General features: G+C 44.2%; 1 protein-coding gene across 2 annotated transcripts in view; it reads right to left on the reverse strand.

Annotated features, from left to right (window-relative positions):
- TXNRD2 (thioredoxin reductase 2) overlaps positions 1 to 16,761 on the reverse strand; it is a 137,564-nt gene that overhangs the window by 34,028 nt on the left and 86,775 nt on the right. For both annotated transcript variants that reach the window (XM_044275570.1, XM_044275571.1), the window contains exons 12-14: positions 12,771 to 12,907; positions 7,772 to 7,867; positions 72 to 164 (exon numbers count right to left, since the gene is read on the reverse strand). In XM_044275570.1, the coding sequence (XP_044131505.1) occupies positions 72 to 164; positions 7,772 to 7,867; positions 12,771 to 12,907 (326 nt within the window). The remainder of the gene's footprint in view (positions 1 to 71; positions 165 to 7,771; positions 7,868 to 12,770; positions 12,908 to 16,761) is intronic.

Genomic DNA, 16,761 nt, shown 5'->3' on the forward strand with positions numbered 1-16,761 from the left:
TGGGAGGAACTTATCAAATACAGTACACTAGAACTTATCAAATACAGTACACAGAAAACACAAATATTAACCTCAATAGCATCCTCTCCATGTATTTCTATGGCTTTTTCTTCAGACAGACCTACGCACCCATATTCCAGAGGTGTGAACACAGTGGTGGGAACCTGAATTAAGAATTTGAAGAAAATATTTAATGTTACTCAGATGCAATACATAAACTCTAGTGAATATGAAGACCCACAGTCCAATAAAAATCACTCCTACATTTGTAAATGGTAAGCAAAATGCATGGATGAAAAGTCATGTATATCTAAATACATTTCTATGTAATTGCACATAGGGGGCTAGAGGTATACAATTATTCAATAATAATATGTGCAGTATACACTACGTGCAGAATTATTAGGCAAATTAGTATTTTGACCACATCATCCTCTTTATGCATGTTGTCTTACTCCAAGCTGTATAGGCTCGAAAGCCTACTACCAATTAAGCATATTAGGTGATGTGCATCTCTGTAATGAGAAGGGGTGTGGTCTAATGACATCAACACCCTATATCAGGTGTGCATAATTATTAGGCAACTTCCTTTCCTTTGGCAAAATGGGTTAAAAGAAGGACTTGAGGGGGGCGGAGCCTAGCGGCGCATGGAGTAGGACGCACGCCGCACTAGCTCCGGCAAGCATCCTGTCTACAATTGCTATAACGGTGGCGAAATACCTGTCAAACATCCAGAGGAGCGGAGGACATACCCAGGAAGCGGTCCGGTGTGGAGAGATTCCATCATGCCTGCAAAGAGAGGCAAAACGCCGAGCCGACAGGACAGAGAGGCACGATCCCAAGATGGCGCCGAGGAGGAAGAGTGGCCTGACCTGGGGGCGGCGGTGAGTCAGGGAGCGGCAGCGCGGCTGGAGCGCTTCGCTCACAAGTCACACCAGTTCCCCAGCCATGTGTGGGGAGAAGGAGAGGGCACCCTGTCACAAGTGGAGGAAGGCTCAGGGGAGCAGGATGGCCCCTGTAAAGATGGTCAGCAATCCCCAGTGCAGCATGGGGAGGGGGCGAGTGCTAGCCTGTGCAGCACTGAAAAGTGTCTGCCAGTAATCAATGCTCCTGAGCCTACTTTGAAAGATGTGATGGCAGCTATTGCTAGCTGCAACGCCACCCTCCAGAATATGAATATTAATATTGGAAGTCTAAAAGCGGACATGTCCATTATCCGTCATGACCTGCATAAGGTGGCTGAACGCACCTCAGAAGTGGAGAGGAGGGTCTCGGATCTGGAAGATGGGGCTGTTACCCTACAAAGGGAGAGCCGGGCTGCGTCAAAGGATATAGCGGCGCTCTACGCTAAAACCGACGACCTCGAAAACCGCTCTCGCCGCAATAATATAAGGCTGGTGGGCATCCCTGAGAAGTCTGAGGGCCCAGAGGCCACTGAATTTATTGAGAAATGGTTCGCGGAAAAATTCAGTGATAGAGGACTCTCTGCACTTTACGCTGTTGAACGAGCGCATAGGGTCCCCACCAGGCCTTTACCGCCAGGACGTCCGCCGCGCCCAATACTGGCTAAGATCCTGCACTATCGAGACAGAGACACTATACTGAGGGCTGCAAGGTCTCATCCTGATTTAAAAATCAATGGAGTTCAGGTGTCTCTGTTCCCTGACTATTCATCGGATGTACAGAAAAAGAGAGCTCGCTTTGTGGAGATTAAACGGAGGCTGAGAGATTTGCAAGTACAGTACTCCATGATGTTCCCGGCCAGGCTCAGGGTGGTGGCGTTTGGATCCGCGGTGTTCTTTGAGGACTCGGATGCTGCGGTCAAGTGGCTGGATCAAAATGAGCGTCGCCTTCGGATCCCTTCAACAGACACCTGAGACTGTTGGACATTCCTGCTCCTGGTTGAAGTTTTGAAGTCCCTGGGACTGTCCACCCACCGTTGTGGTCATTTTCGTTTGTCTTTAGCCGGTTGCTGGAGACATCTTGTGGGTAGAGCATACGCCCGAGGTTGCTCCCCACCTTCCTAATGTGCCTGTGTACGGTATCGTGCTGGATGCTGTGCTGCTTCAGGCGCTGTTGGGCCAGGTTCACAATGTTGGCCCCGAGTTCATTACTGAATCTACTTATGCTGCATATGTTTATTGTCTGGGGAGGGATGGTTGGGTGGGGGGAGGGAGGGGGGAAGGGATTAGCGGGGGTTAATACTGTCAAAGGTGCTATTGTTGGCAATTCTAGAATGCTGAAACGTACAGTCCTTGTATGTTCTGTCAGGGGGGAAAATAGGGAAGAGATGGGAGTCTGTAATCTGATGATTAACGATGTTTTTTCCTGCAGCTGTTGGAGGTTGGAAAGGTGTAGCTCTCAAATGTACTTTTATATCTGTATACATTCTTATGGGACCTGTTACGAGAATACTTAGCTGGAATGTGAGGGGAATGGCGGATGCTACAAAGAGACACGGTCTGTTCCGGTACCTATCTAGATATCAGCCGGCAATAATATGCTTGCAAGAAACGCATGTGACCAAACAATCTATGCATGTCATGCAAAAGCCGTGGCTGGGTTATTCTGTGCATTCCGTCTTCTCCTCGCATTCCAGGGGGGTTAGTATCCTAGTTCATAAGAATATCATATTTGAATGTCTCAGGGAATGTGTGGATGAAGAGGGAAGGTTTATAGGAATGCATTGTGTGGTCCAAGGGATAAGAATGGTGTTAGCGACAATCTATATACCCCCACCGTTTTCCTCGGTGCCTTTAAGGAAACTTATGGAGTTTGTGGCAGAATTTTCTGAACTGCCAATGTTGATAGTGGGAGATTTTAATAGTGTACTTGATAGCTCGCTTGATAGATGCCAGATCACACCTAGTGATAGAAATACGGGTGAAACCTTGTTGGCAAGAATACTGAGGGAACTAGGTCTGATGGATGTATGGAGAGAGACCCACCCCCTGGACAGGAAATACTCGTGTTGCTCCTCGACTTATGGCTCCCTGTCGCGTATAGATCTGGGTCTGGTAAATGCTCATATGTTCCCGTATGTACAGAACTCAGAGTATCTTTCTAGGGCCCTATCTGACCACTCCTTATTTAGCATCGAGCTTGACATCTCTGTGACAGCCAGGCCGGGGGTTAGATGCTGGCGATTGAATGCCTTTTGGTTAAAACTGATGGGTGAGCCGTCTGCTATGCTTCAATCCCTTAGGGAATATTTTGGTATAAATGAAGGGACTGCGTCTCCGTCAGTCGTCTGGGATGCCATGAAGGCTTTCCTCAGAGGATCCTTTATTAAATCAATCAGTCGGATTAAATCTAAATCTAGAGAGCTTGATCGGCAGAAACAGGATAATGTGAAGATAGCGGAGGAAGCTTTTGTGTTAGATCCTTCTATCATGACAAGCAATGCCTTGAAGGCTAGGCAGGAGGAGTTGAGGTGTCACCTTTTGGAGGTAGCAGAGAGGAAACGGCTGTTTTACAAGCAGCAATTTTTTACTGAAGGTGAGAGTGTAGGCCATATGCTCTCGGTTATCGCAAAAGCGCAGCAAGGGTCACAATGTATATCTGGCCTGTTGGATGCTGGTGGCGTCCTCAGGCGTGATACGGATACCATTTTGAATATACTGAACGATTTTTATTCCTCTCTGTATACTTCTAGGGTGACATGCTCGGATGAGGATATTGACGCCTTTTTAGCTACATTAAGTCTCCCTAAGCTTTCCAGGGAAGACAGGATGCGATTAGAGGAGCCGATTGAGTTGGAAGAATTGAGGGCGGCATTAGCTGCTATGGCTAATGACAAGGCTCCGGGTTTGGATGGGCTTCCGGCGGAAGTATATAAGTCCTTTGCGGAAGTGCTGCTCCCGGAACTTCTGAAGGTATTCAATTATTCCAAGGAGAGGGGGGAGTTGCCTCAGACCATGCAGGAGGCGGTAATAGTAGTCATTCCTAAGCCGGACAAGGATCACTCTCTCCCTGACTCATATAGACCGATATCGTTGCTCTCCGCTGATGTTAAGTTGCTTGCAAAGGTCTTGGCCATGCGTCTGTCTAAAGTGATTTTGTCTATCATACATTCTGACCAGACTGGCTTTATGCCTCAGAAGTCAACGTCAATTAATATTAGAAGAGTGTTTGCCAGTATTCAACTTCCAGCTGATAATGTTGGAGATAGAGCCATCCTTTCTTTAGATGCGGCCAAGGCCTTTGACAGCATTGAGTGGCGATTCCTGTGGAGAGTTATGGCGTATATGGGATTTGGAGATGAGTATATTTCCTGGGTCCGGGTGCTATACTCTAAACCCAAAGCGTGTGTCAGGGCGAATGGAGGGGTGTCCCCCAAGTTCTGCCTGGGCCGGGGTACTAGACAGGGGTGCCCGTTGTCGCCTCTGCTATTTGCAGTTGCGATTGAGCCATTAGCCGCAGCGATTCGGAAATCAACGGACATTCGGGGGTTCAAATATGGGACAGTTAATAATAAAGTGGCGATGTATGCAGACGACACTTTGCTCTTTCTGGGGGATACTGGTCCATCGTTGGAAGCGGCTATGAAAATCATTGATTGCTTCAGGGACCTGTCGGGTCTGTCTATCAACTGGAGTAAGTCGGCGATTATGCTGCTTGACGGGCAGGTGCAATCACAGACAGTGCGAGACAGAAGTATTCCATGTGTAGCGACCTTTAAGTACTTGGGTATCCATATATCCCCGAGAATCCGAGATTTTGGGCGCCTTAATTTTGACCCGCTGGTTATTAAATTTTGTAACAAAACTAAGGCATGGTGTAAATTATTTCTGTCAGTGGCGGGAAGAGCTAATCTCATTAAAATGGTGTTGATGCCCCAGCTACTCTATGTTCTACATAACTCCCCGGTCTGGCTTTCAAAGTCCAAATTTGTCCCAATCAATGCTATTTTCAGGGAGCTCATATGGCGGAAGGGGCAACCGAGAATTAAGCTGGAAACGTTGCAATATCCTAAAACGGAAGGGGGCCTTGCAGTGCCAAACCCCTGGGTGTACTTCCTGGCGGCACAGTGCCAACATTTTAAGGGGTGGATGGAATTGGAGTTGAGTGAGATGTCGTGTCAGTTGTTTCAGCATTGCTTGTCCTCTAGTGACTTACTGCTACTCCTTGAGACTGGGGGGGCTGGGAGGAATGGTCCGTTGGGTGATTTGGGACACTTGATGCAGTCCGTGTGGAGTAAGGTCAAGCTCCTGAGGGGGGTTTTCGGCAATACGGAATACACTCCACTGTGGGATAATCCCGTGCTGCCGGAATTCCTCTCCCTGTCTGAGTTTGGGGCATGGAAAAGGAAGGGTATTCTGAGGCTGGGACATCTTTTAGAGGAAAAGAAGTTCATGTCATTTGCCAGATTTCAGGAGAAGTATGAACTGCCTAGAACTCACTTTTATAAGTACCTTCAGGTGAGACATGCATACAACTCCACATTTAAAGGTGCAACTGTGGTGGCGGGGAGAGATGCTGCATTGCACCAGATTCTGTCCAGGGGGGCGAGGAGAGGTATGATTTCCTGTATATACAAGATGCTGCTTGATAAGTTTCTATTGTCACACCCGCTTGCGGCTAAAAGTAAATGGGAGAAAGATGTTGGCGGATTAACTGACGACCAGTGGTCTGACATACTAGAGGCGATACCTCTCTCTTCCTTGAGTGAAGGGCGTAAACTCTCGCAGCTGTTTATTGTCCATAGAGTCTACAAAACACCGGTTTTTTTGTTCCGTATAGGGTTTAGACCCACGGATGAGTGTCCAAGATGCTCTGTAGTGTCTGCAGATTTGATGCATATGATGTGGACGTGCGAGAGGTTGGGGAGGTACCGGGAGATGGTACGTCAGACAACACAGGACGTTTACAAAGTTCGAATACCCTCTGACCCGAAGGTGTGTGTGTTGGGGTATGTCTCTGAATTGGCCACCGGTCAGGTGCATAAAGTAGCTATAGGTAGAGTGTTGTATGTTGCTAGAAAATTAATTGCCCTACATTGGATACAGACAGCACCGCCAATTCTAGGCAAATTTTTAAGTGCGGTTGACGTGATGCTGAGTTTTGAACGGATGGTATACCAGAAGCGTGGATGCCCAGCGAAATTTGAAAAATTGTGGGAGCCATGGCTGTCGTTTCGGCGTCTGAATAGAACTGTTTAACAATGTGCCTTTTGTATTTTGCAGGTTAGGGTGGGGTGGGATGGGAGGGGTGGGGGGGGGGGTTGGATTGAAACTTGATTACTACACATAGTCTGGTGTCCTGTTTGTTATTAGCCATGTGGACAATATGTCTCTATGTCATCCTTGTACGTACTGTGATGAAACGTGTAGTTACACTGTAAAATGTTCAATAAAAAATGATCTGATTTAAAAAAAAAAGAAGGACTTGACAGGCTCAGAAAAGTCAAAAATAGTGAGATATCTTGCAGAGGGATGCAGCACTCTTGAAATTGCAAAGCTTCTGAAGCGTGATCATCGAACAATCAAGCGTTTCATTCAAAATAGTCAACAGGGTCGCAAGAAGCGTGTGGAAAAACCAAGGCGCAAAATAACTGCCCATGAACTGAGAAAAGTCAAGCGTGCAGCTGCCAAGATGCCACTTGCCACCAGTTTGGCCATATTTCAGAGCTGCAACATCACTGGAGTGCCCAAAAGCACAAGGTGTGCAATACTCAGAGACATGGCCAAGGTAAGAAAGGCTGAAAGACGACCACCACTGAACAAGACACACAAGCTGAAACGTCAAGACTGGGCCAAGAAATATCTCAAGACTGATTTTTCTAAGGTTTTATGGACTGATGAAATGAGAGTGAGTCTTGATGGGCCAGATGGATGGATTGGTAAAGGGCAGAGAGCTCCAGTCCGACTCAGACGCCAGCAAGGTGGAGGTGGAGTACTGGTTTGGGCTGGTATCATCAAAGATGAGCTTGTGGGGCCTTTTTGGATTGAGGATGGAGTCAAGCTCAACTCCCAGTCCTACTGCCAGTTTCTGGAAGACACCTTCTTCAAGCAGTGGTACAGGAAGAAGTCTGCAAGGTAAGAAAAACATGATTTTCATGCAGGACAATGCTCCATCACACGCGTCCAAGTACTCCACAACGTGGCTGGCAAGAAAGGGTATAAAAGAAGAAAATCTAATGACATGGCCTCCTTGTTCACCTGATCTGAACCCCATTGAGAAACTGTGGTCCATCATCAAATGTGAGATTTACAAGGAGGGAAAACAGTACACCTCTCTGAACAGTGTCTGGGAGGCTGTGGTTGCTGCTGCACGCAATGTTGATGGTGAACAGATCAAAACACTGACAGAATCCATGGATGGCAGGCTTTTGAGTGTCCTTGCAAAGAAAGGTGGCTATATTGGTCACTGATTTGTTTTTGTTTTGTTTTTGAATGTCAGAAATGTATATTTGTGAATGTTGAGATGTTATATTGGTTTCACTGGTAAAAATAAATAATTGAAATGGGTATATATTTGTTTTTTGTTAAGTTGCCTAATAATTATGTACAGTAATAGTCACCTGCACACACAGATATCCCCCTAAAATAGCTAAAACTAAAAACAAACTAAAACCTACTTCCAAAAATATTCAGCTTTGATATTAATGAGTTTTTTGGGTTCATTGAGAACATGGTTGTTGTTCAATAATAAAATTAATCCTCAAAAATACAACTTGCCTAATAATTCTGCACTCCCTGTGTAGGGCTTAAGGTGAGCTGGAGGTACAAAAAAGGAATAAAAACTGATACAAAATCATGAATCTACTTACACTGTCATAATCCATTAGTTCACTGGAATGCCTGAACAAGCGACGCGCCAAAAGCTTTCCAGCAGCAATGGCTGTTGGCGTCAGCTCCGGGCGACCCTGCAAAATAGAAAATCCATGTTCTAGCACCATGTACAGTAATTATGTCAGATCTGATTACCATGCTAGATAATATAGTTGACTGCCCTCTAAGGTGCACCCAAAAAGTGCCGAAAGATGAAGAAAAAACACATAATATAAATTAAATACATTTATACATCTATACTAGTAAGATGTACACTGCATAGGGTTCAGTTATTCTGCTGTGACTACTACAACTCCTCGCCGCCACTTGGATAGGACACGGCTGGCAGCCATCACTACAGCAGGAAACATAAGTTGTACCCTGGCATTCAAGCATTGTAGAGAGTAAAAAGGCAGATACAAGATGAATGCGTTAGTCCAGGGCTAATAGTTATGCAAACATCCTTGCAGATACTGCACTCCAGTACAAAACAATGGCATCTCAATCTGTATCAATGGGCTCCCCCTGACAATATGAATGAGGGGCTATTGTGCTGATTGGCATTGATTTTCTTCACTATTGACTAGAACACATCCTGAGGGAATATATATTATATCCTGAGGAAGTCAAAGTATCACTTATTTATAAGGAACCTGTCACTAGGAAAATGCTGTATAATCTACATGCGACATGGCATAGAACACTTGAGGAGAATGATATATATACTTTAATAGCTGTCAGCTATACGACAGCCTTCTCTCCCGACCCCATATGTAGACATGTTCAGCTCAGCCAAGTGTATATCTACTGCCAATGGGGAGAGAGGAGAACACCACTGGCAGACACTTCTGGTTGGGGGCTTATCTTCTGGGAGAACAAGAGAATTGGGCGAAAATATTCACTTCATCCGATTCATCTCTCCTCCAACATCAGCTGTGGGGGGAGTGTCGGGAGCTCCCCACACACATTAAACTGTCTGGCTGACAATACACTAATGTGTAAGAGGGCATCTTGGAGTACAATGGACACTCCTAAGGCCAGTATGTCATTTATTGAGTAGGTCCACCCAATGGACTCCTAAAATCATATTAATCAAAGATTTAAAGGGTCACTGAGTTCTGGTAAAACTTGGTCATCGAGACAAAAGTTATGATTGGTGGGGTTTGAGTGCTGATACCTCCACCGATCACTAGAATGAGAAGAGAGAAGCACACCATATCACACTCTCTCCTCGCTGCAGAGGATGGAATCCAGACGGACTCACAGACTTCTATTGAGCCCATCTTCTGCAGTGAGGAGAAGGAGTATGATATGCGTGGGATTCCCTCTCCTGGTTCTAGTGAACAACGGGGGTCTTAGTGCTTAGACACCAATGCCATCGCTCGTCCCCAAACAGAATCAATGTTTGTCGGCAACAGGGTACAGTTTAGATAGCACAATCTGCTGCCCACAAACAATGATTTAGGTGACCGCACAAACGATCCTATTACCCGGCAATTCGTACATACATCGGGTATTCAGCGGCACCTTTACACCGGCAGATCATTGCTTACGAGCGGTTCTATGAACGCTTGTTAGCGATGATTTGCCCGATGCTCGGGCAGTGTAAAGGGGCCAGGTAAAGACAGGTAATAGTTAACACCACCAGGTAAGACCTGGCATTGTTCTAGGGCTGTAGGGAATATGAATTCCCTCAGCAGCCTTGCATATTATCAGATCACTCCTGTAGCTATAGGAAGCAATTCTGATAATAAATTCTCCAGAATATCTATGTAAAGGCCCCGAATACACTGCCCGAATACGAATGCTCGTTAGAGATAATCTACCGGTGTAAAGGTCGCACCAATTACTTGATGAACAACCGAAATGCTTGTTTACTGAGTAATAAAATCGTTGGTGCGGACACCTAAATAATTGTTTGCCATCAGCAAAAAATAGCACGCTTCATTCCTGACAAACGTCTATTCCATTGAGTAGTATAAAGGGGCCTTTACTCAAACTCAATGGAAATGTCTATCTTCTATCTATGGTTAGCATGCATTTGAAAAGTCTTCAGACCCTTTCAATTTTTTTCACATTATGTTATATTGCGGACCTGTGCTAAGATTCCTCCGTCAATCTTCACTCCATAATGATAATCCATTATAAGAAAGTGAAAACAGCATGGACATAAGTATTCAGGTCCTTTGCTATGACACTTGAAATTAAGCTCTAGGGGCTTCCGATTTCTCTTGATCATATTTGATATGTTTGTACAGCTTGATTAAGTCCACTTGTGGTAAATTCAGTTGATTGGACAAGTTTTGGAAATACCCCCGTCTACATAAAGAGTCAACGCTGACAATGAATATCAGAGAGAGCAAAAACCAAACTATGAGGAGGAAAGAACTACCTGTAGAGCTCAGAGACAGCACTGTGCGGGGGCACAGATGAGGAGAAGGGTAGAAAAAAATTCTCATGAGCACAGTGGCCTCAACAATTCAATTTAAGAATTAATTTGGAAGAACCATGACTCTTCCTAGAGCTGGCCTTCCCACCAAACTAAGTACTTGGGGGAGAATTGCTTTGGTAAGAGAAGTGGCCAATAATTCAATAGTCACTCTGGCTAAGCATCAAAGATCCTGTGTGCAGATGGGAAAAAATTCCACAAAGTCAACCATCACTGCAGCAGCTCACCAATCTGGGCTTCATGGCAGAGTGGTCACAATGAAGCCTCTACTCAGTAAAAAAAAAAAAAAAAAAAAAAAAAAAAAACACATGGAAGCCTGCATAGAGTTTGGAAAAAAGCACCTAAAGGACTCTCAGACCGAGAAGATGAACTTTTTGTCCTCAATTCTAAGCATCATGTTGGTAGGAAACCAGGCACTGCTCATCACCTGCCCAATACCATCCCTACAGTGAAGGATGGTGGTGGCATCATGCTGTTGGGGTATTTTTCAGCGGCTGGGTCAGGGAGATGGTAAGGTTTGAGGGAAAGCTGAATGGAGTAAAGTAGGGCTGCAACGATTAATCGATGTAATCGATTATAATCGATAACTGGATTCGTTGTCGACGAATCCAGTTATCGAATAATCGCCGATTCGTTGCTATGCGGGCGGGCGGTCACTGCATCTTTATTTTACCTTTTACAATGACGCTCCTGTAACAGCCAAGCAGAGCGGACGGCGGCGTAACGTCACTTACTCATGTGACACGCCTGCTCCGCCTCCTTCATTCATAAAGTGGGCGGAGCAGGTGCGTCACGTGAGTGAGTGACGTTACGCCGCCTCTCCGCTCTGTCTGCTACTGGAGCGTCATTGTAAAAGGTAAAATAAACATGCAGTGATTAGTCCGACTAAGCATCGGGGCCGGGGCTGTTATGGGGAGGGGGGAGGATCTGTCTATGGCACTGCTATGGGGAGGTGGGTCTGTGTATGGTACTGCTATGGGAAGGGGGGTCTGTGTATGGCTCTGCTATGGGGAGGGGGGTCTGTGTATGGCACTGCTATGGGGAGGGGGGGGGGTCTGTGTATGGCACTGCTATGGGGAGGGGGGGGTCTGTGCACTGTTATGGGGAAAGGGATCTGTGCACTGTTATGCCCATAACAGTGCACATATCCCCCCCCTCCATAACAGCGCCACCCACAGATCCCCCTCTCCATAACTGCGCCACCCACAGATCCCCCTCTCCATAACTGCGCCACCCACAGCTCCCCCTCTCCATAACTGCGCCACCCACAGATCCCCCTCTCCATAACTGCGCCACCCACAGATCCCCCTCTCCATAACTGCGCCACCCACAGATCCCCCTCTCCATAACTGCGCCACCCACAGCTCCCCCTCTCCATAACTGCGCCACCCACAGATCCCCCTCTCCATAACTGCGCCACCCACAGATCCCCCTCTCCATAACAGCGTTGTCCACAGATCCCCCTCTCTATAACAGCGTTGTCCACAGATCCCCCTCTCCATAACAGCGCCACCCACAGATCCCCCTCTCCATAACAGCGTCATCCACAGATCCCCCTCTCCATAACAGCGTCATCCACAGATCCCCCTCTCCATAACAGCGCCACCCACAGATCCCCCTCTTCATAACAGCGCCACCCACAGATCCCCCTGTCCATAACAGCGCCACCCACAGATCCCCCTCTCCATAACAGCGTCGTCCACAGAGCCCCCATAATAGTGTCGTCCACAATTTGTTTTAATATGGCCTTTGAACATAATTTTTCAAGTAAGATCATATAAACCTCTCTGTTTTGTAATTTTGTCGTTTTTCCCGATTAATCGTAGAAATTAATCGGCAACTAATCGATTATTCAAATAATCGTTAGCTGCAGCCCTAGAGTAAAGTACTAAGATATTCTTAATAAAAACCTGATCCAGAGTGCTCTGGACCCTAGTCTGGGCCAAAGGTTTACCCTCCAACAAGACAATGACCCTAAGCACACAGCCAAGACAGCATGGGAATGGCTTACTCTGTAAATGTCCCTGAGTAGCCCAACCAGGACCTGACTTAAACTCAACAGAACATCTCTGGAGAGACCTGAAAATGGCTGTCCACCAACAGAAGAGAGGATTGCCAGAGAAGAATGGTAGAAAATCCCCAAATCCGGGTTTGCAAACCTGGTGGCATCATTCCGAAAAACACTGGAGGCTGTAAGCACTGCCAAAGGTGCTTCAACCAAGTATTTATATGTCAACACAATACTTGAGTTTTTCTTTTTCGATAAAAATGTAAAAAGGTCTGAAGATTTTCCGAATGCATTGTATATAAAACATGACAATAAAATGTCTTGGAGGTACTAATAGTGATCCAATGCATATAAGCATATAGCGTTTTTTACTGGCTTCAGCACAGTAACGAAAATACTCTGCAGTGAAAGTGCCTGGTTACTGCAGAACTGCTCCAATTGACTTGAGAAACCCCTTTAAAGTTATATCTCTCAAGTATCCTAAAGAACAACATCACCAAAAGAGACAAACTATTATTTTAATCAATAAATTATACAATACCTCAGTGATGTCACCAATAGCAAATATGTTGGGGACTGATGTGGCTTCTGAATCATTCACAATGATTTTCCCAGTCTCTGGTTCAACAATGACACCAACCTTGTCTAAATTCAGAGACTTAGTATCAGGGGCACGACCTAAAGAACAGAAATAGAAGTTGCTAGAATTTTTCCAAAAACGTAAGGAGTAAGGTCACAGAGATTATTTCTGTGGTGAAAAACAAATGGAGTGGAATCTGCTTTCAAATTTGACAGTTTTTTGACCCAACACATTTCAACAGAAACTTTGGATATTGATTTGGCGTAGACTCCACATCAAGAATGAACATCTAATTTTTTTCCCCCCCGCATTGTGGTGTTTAAAAGAAGTCTGTCACCCGCAACCTTCCCCATCCAAACACATAACTGTGGTTCACCTGATTAAAAAGCTCTTTTTCTTTTGTTGAACTGAGGTTTCATTTACAAGTTATGATACTTATATGCAAATTAGGCATTTGGTGTAACAAGGGTGTCATCCTTGCTCTTGGTGCACCCAAGCTCCGCTCCTTTCTTTAGCCAGCCCCTCCCAAACTGCTTTGATTGACAGGGCCAGGCAGTGGCCAAGCTGCAAGGAAGAGGCTGGCCACAGAAAGGAGTGGAGTGTGGGTGCAATAAAAGCAAAGGTGGTGCCCTCATTGCACCAAAGGCCTAATTTGCATATAAGGAAAAAGTATAACTCAGGATTGGAGCCTCGGATAAACAAAGGAAAACAGTGCTTTAAAGGGAACCTGTCATAAATTTTATGTCAACCGTACTGAGGGCAGTATAAAGTAGTGACAGAAATGCTGATTTCAGCGGTGTGTCACACATCAGCTAAAAGTAAGTGGTTGCCGAGAACCAGCATCATAATCATTGCAACCCAGGCCTTGAAAAGAGTCATCGTTATTCATGAATTCCTGCTCTCCCTGCCCACCTGCTGATGACTGTCTTCTACCTAGTTTTCTCCCTTTCAATCTAGGAGAGAACTGCCAATCATCAGCAGATGGGTGAGAGTGCAGGAGATTATGAATAACCAGGACTCTTCTCAGGTAGATTTGACTCTTAATGAAGTAGAAAGAATGAGCGAGCACTCAGGCACTTGGTTTCAGATTGAAGTATGCAGAAAAATGTATTATACAATCCCTATACATATCCCCATGAAATATCTAAAACAATAAAACAATCAGGATAGCATACAATGGCATATAGTATATGAAAGTTTAAAATGGTTAAACTTGAACAACCCACACTTGACATGCCACCGCTTCTACATATACAAGTTTCTTCTATAACTCTGTCCAAGGGTAGAAAAGTGAAATGTCACTTCAGGTGTTCACAGCGCACTTATCATAGAATCGCAATATAATCGTATATTATCCGATGAATTCGGGTAACACTGTATCTAAAGTCACTCTTTAAATGTCCTTTTTGCCAATACGTATAAGATCTTTATCGGTATTCAGCTTACCGTATAGTCCAGAAATCTCCCGATCGCTTGCTACGGAGCTCCGAGTATTTGCCGGCGTGCTCGTTGCTCTCCTCGAGCCAAGCAAGTTTAAATCTTGCGGGAGTAACTTCAAAAGATCGCGGGAGTTCACACTCTATCTCGCGAGATTTGACTCTTTTCAAGGCCTGGGCTGCAATGATTATGATGCCGATTCTCGGCAACCACTTACTTTTAGCTGATGTGTGAGACACCGCTGAAATCAGCATTTCTGTCACTACTTTATACTGTCCTCAGTACGTTCAGCATAAAGTTGATGACAGGTTCCCTTTAATCACGCTGTGTAAATTTACATGCAGTTTTCCCAATGAAATCAATTGGAGGTGGATTGCACATGTTTTTGTGTGGATTTTAGGTGAAAGTCCACACCAAAAACGGACAAATCTACATACCAAAAATGCATTTGTTGCTAAAAAAAAAAAAAAAAAACCTAAAAAAAACAAAGCCAGCAGTTTTTCTATTTATTTATTACAGGGCTTCATAATATTAACCCCAAGCCAGTTTTCACCTTCCTGACCAGGCCTGTTTTTAAAAATCTGACACGCTACTTTACATAAAGTGCTAATAACTTTGGAATTCTTTTACTTATCTAAACGATTCTGAGATACATTGAGGGACATTAACTATGCTCTTTCTTTATGCCATAATTTGCGACTTTTTAAGCCTCTCTCCACTTTTCCCGATGTGTTTCGGTGGTGGAAGGTATAGCTGAAGTCTAGGCCAGCCTGTAGCTGGCTTACACTTCAGCATCTGGTGCACGGCAGGGCAGAGATGTGCCTAATATATTAAGAGGCGCTTGTGGGTAAGCCTGTCTTTATAGAGCTCTCCCATTGTATCTCATGTTAGCTGTAAATTTGGCTTGGTATGCTTTACCTTTATTTATAAAAAATAAATATTCAAAATTTACTGAAAATGTTGTAAAATTATCAATTTTCTAAATTAGAATTTCTCTGTTTTAAGAATGATAGTAATACCTCACACTATAGTTATTAATTATGTGTCTACTCTATGTTGGCATCATTTTCTAAATGTCATTTTATTTTTTTGGGATGTTAGAAGGCTTAGAATTGTATAAAAGTAAGTTTTCAAATTTTCAAGAAAACGTCTAAACTGAAATTTCACCCCTGATGAAGCCGCAGGCAGCGCTCTGTTCCTTTCACTTTAACCAATTGGTCAGACCAGTATCTATTGGAATGACCAAGTCGGAATTTGTATATTATTTCATATAGCACTAACTTTTGCATCTGTTTTCAGGTTTACAATATTTGACATTGTTGTTGCACTTCTAGGAATCATCAGCACTTTAAATGCACTGGTCACTAGTAATTTTTCATAAATAGATTTTGCCTGATTCAGGTACTAGATATTGGGTCTCACTATAATATATTAGCTTATTAGGGGTCCATTGTATTGAAGGTGGGAGGTACGGGCTTACCAATTATTCATTCTGCATACTTCCTGTGTAATTGTTTTTAAAGGTTTTTTCTTTGTTTGTGATCATGTTTTGAATATCAATACATTTGACCTTTTGGTGTGCGCCATTTTTCCATGTGCCCTTTATTATTATACTTGGTTGTGGTGTTTTTACACATGGACAGCACCCTTTTCTTTAATTGATATTGTGGTGCCTGCTTTCTTTTACTCTTACATAAATTGAGCTAATAGAGCAGAAGGGTGAAAGCGCTATAAGACCCTGAACCTGGAATTTCTAAATGTTTCACATCCATAGATACAAAAGATAATAATGATACTGCCATATTGGCATGCAATATTGTCCAAGCATGTACACCATTGTATGGATGATTCTTGTTAACAACAATGGTGAAAGCATTGAGCTTCTGTGATGTGTAATCAAGGAGGTAAGGTATTTAAAGTGGATTAATTCAATTATCAAGAAAGAGCCTGTTTATTTGTGAACTACAATGAAGTGTGTGGTGTCCTGCCAAAAATGCAGGGTTGGAAACCCCACGGATATGCCCAGAGGATAAGAAATGAACAAAAACAAGGTAATCTTGTTGGCAAAATCATTAAAAAGCATAATCGTTTCAGTTTTTTCACTTGAGCTTTCGTCTTCCCACCAAAATGAGAAGTAGACAAATCTTCACCTGAATGCTTATATATGCCGGATCTTCACTCAAACACAAGGCATAAAAAAAAGGAATATTTACTTGGCAGAAATACATATCTTTTGATGTGCAGGCCAGACGAATTTGGAGCAAACAAGTGGAAAAACATGGCTTGTCAAAGCTGACCAAAATACATCAATAACAAAAATGATTCCATAATTTCCTACATCTGTTAGGAACGCAGGGACCCTCACACCTTCCTCCTTCTCACTGAACATAACAATGCCACCTCGGCATGCCTAGATTTGGACTTCTGCATATACATTTCAACTGCTGAAACCAACACTTCCTCTGGGAGCTCTGACTCAAGTTGTCGGCACTTGGTTATCTGTCTGTCTTTCCTC

This window comes from Bufo gargarizans, chromosome 1 (genome assembly GCF_014858855.1).
Source record: "Bufo gargarizans isolate SCDJY-AF-19 chromosome 1, ASM1485885v1, whole genome shotgun sequence".
In the NCBI taxonomy this organism is placed as follows: Eukaryota; Metazoa; Chordata; class Amphibia; order Anura; family Bufonidae; genus Bufo; species Bufo gargarizans.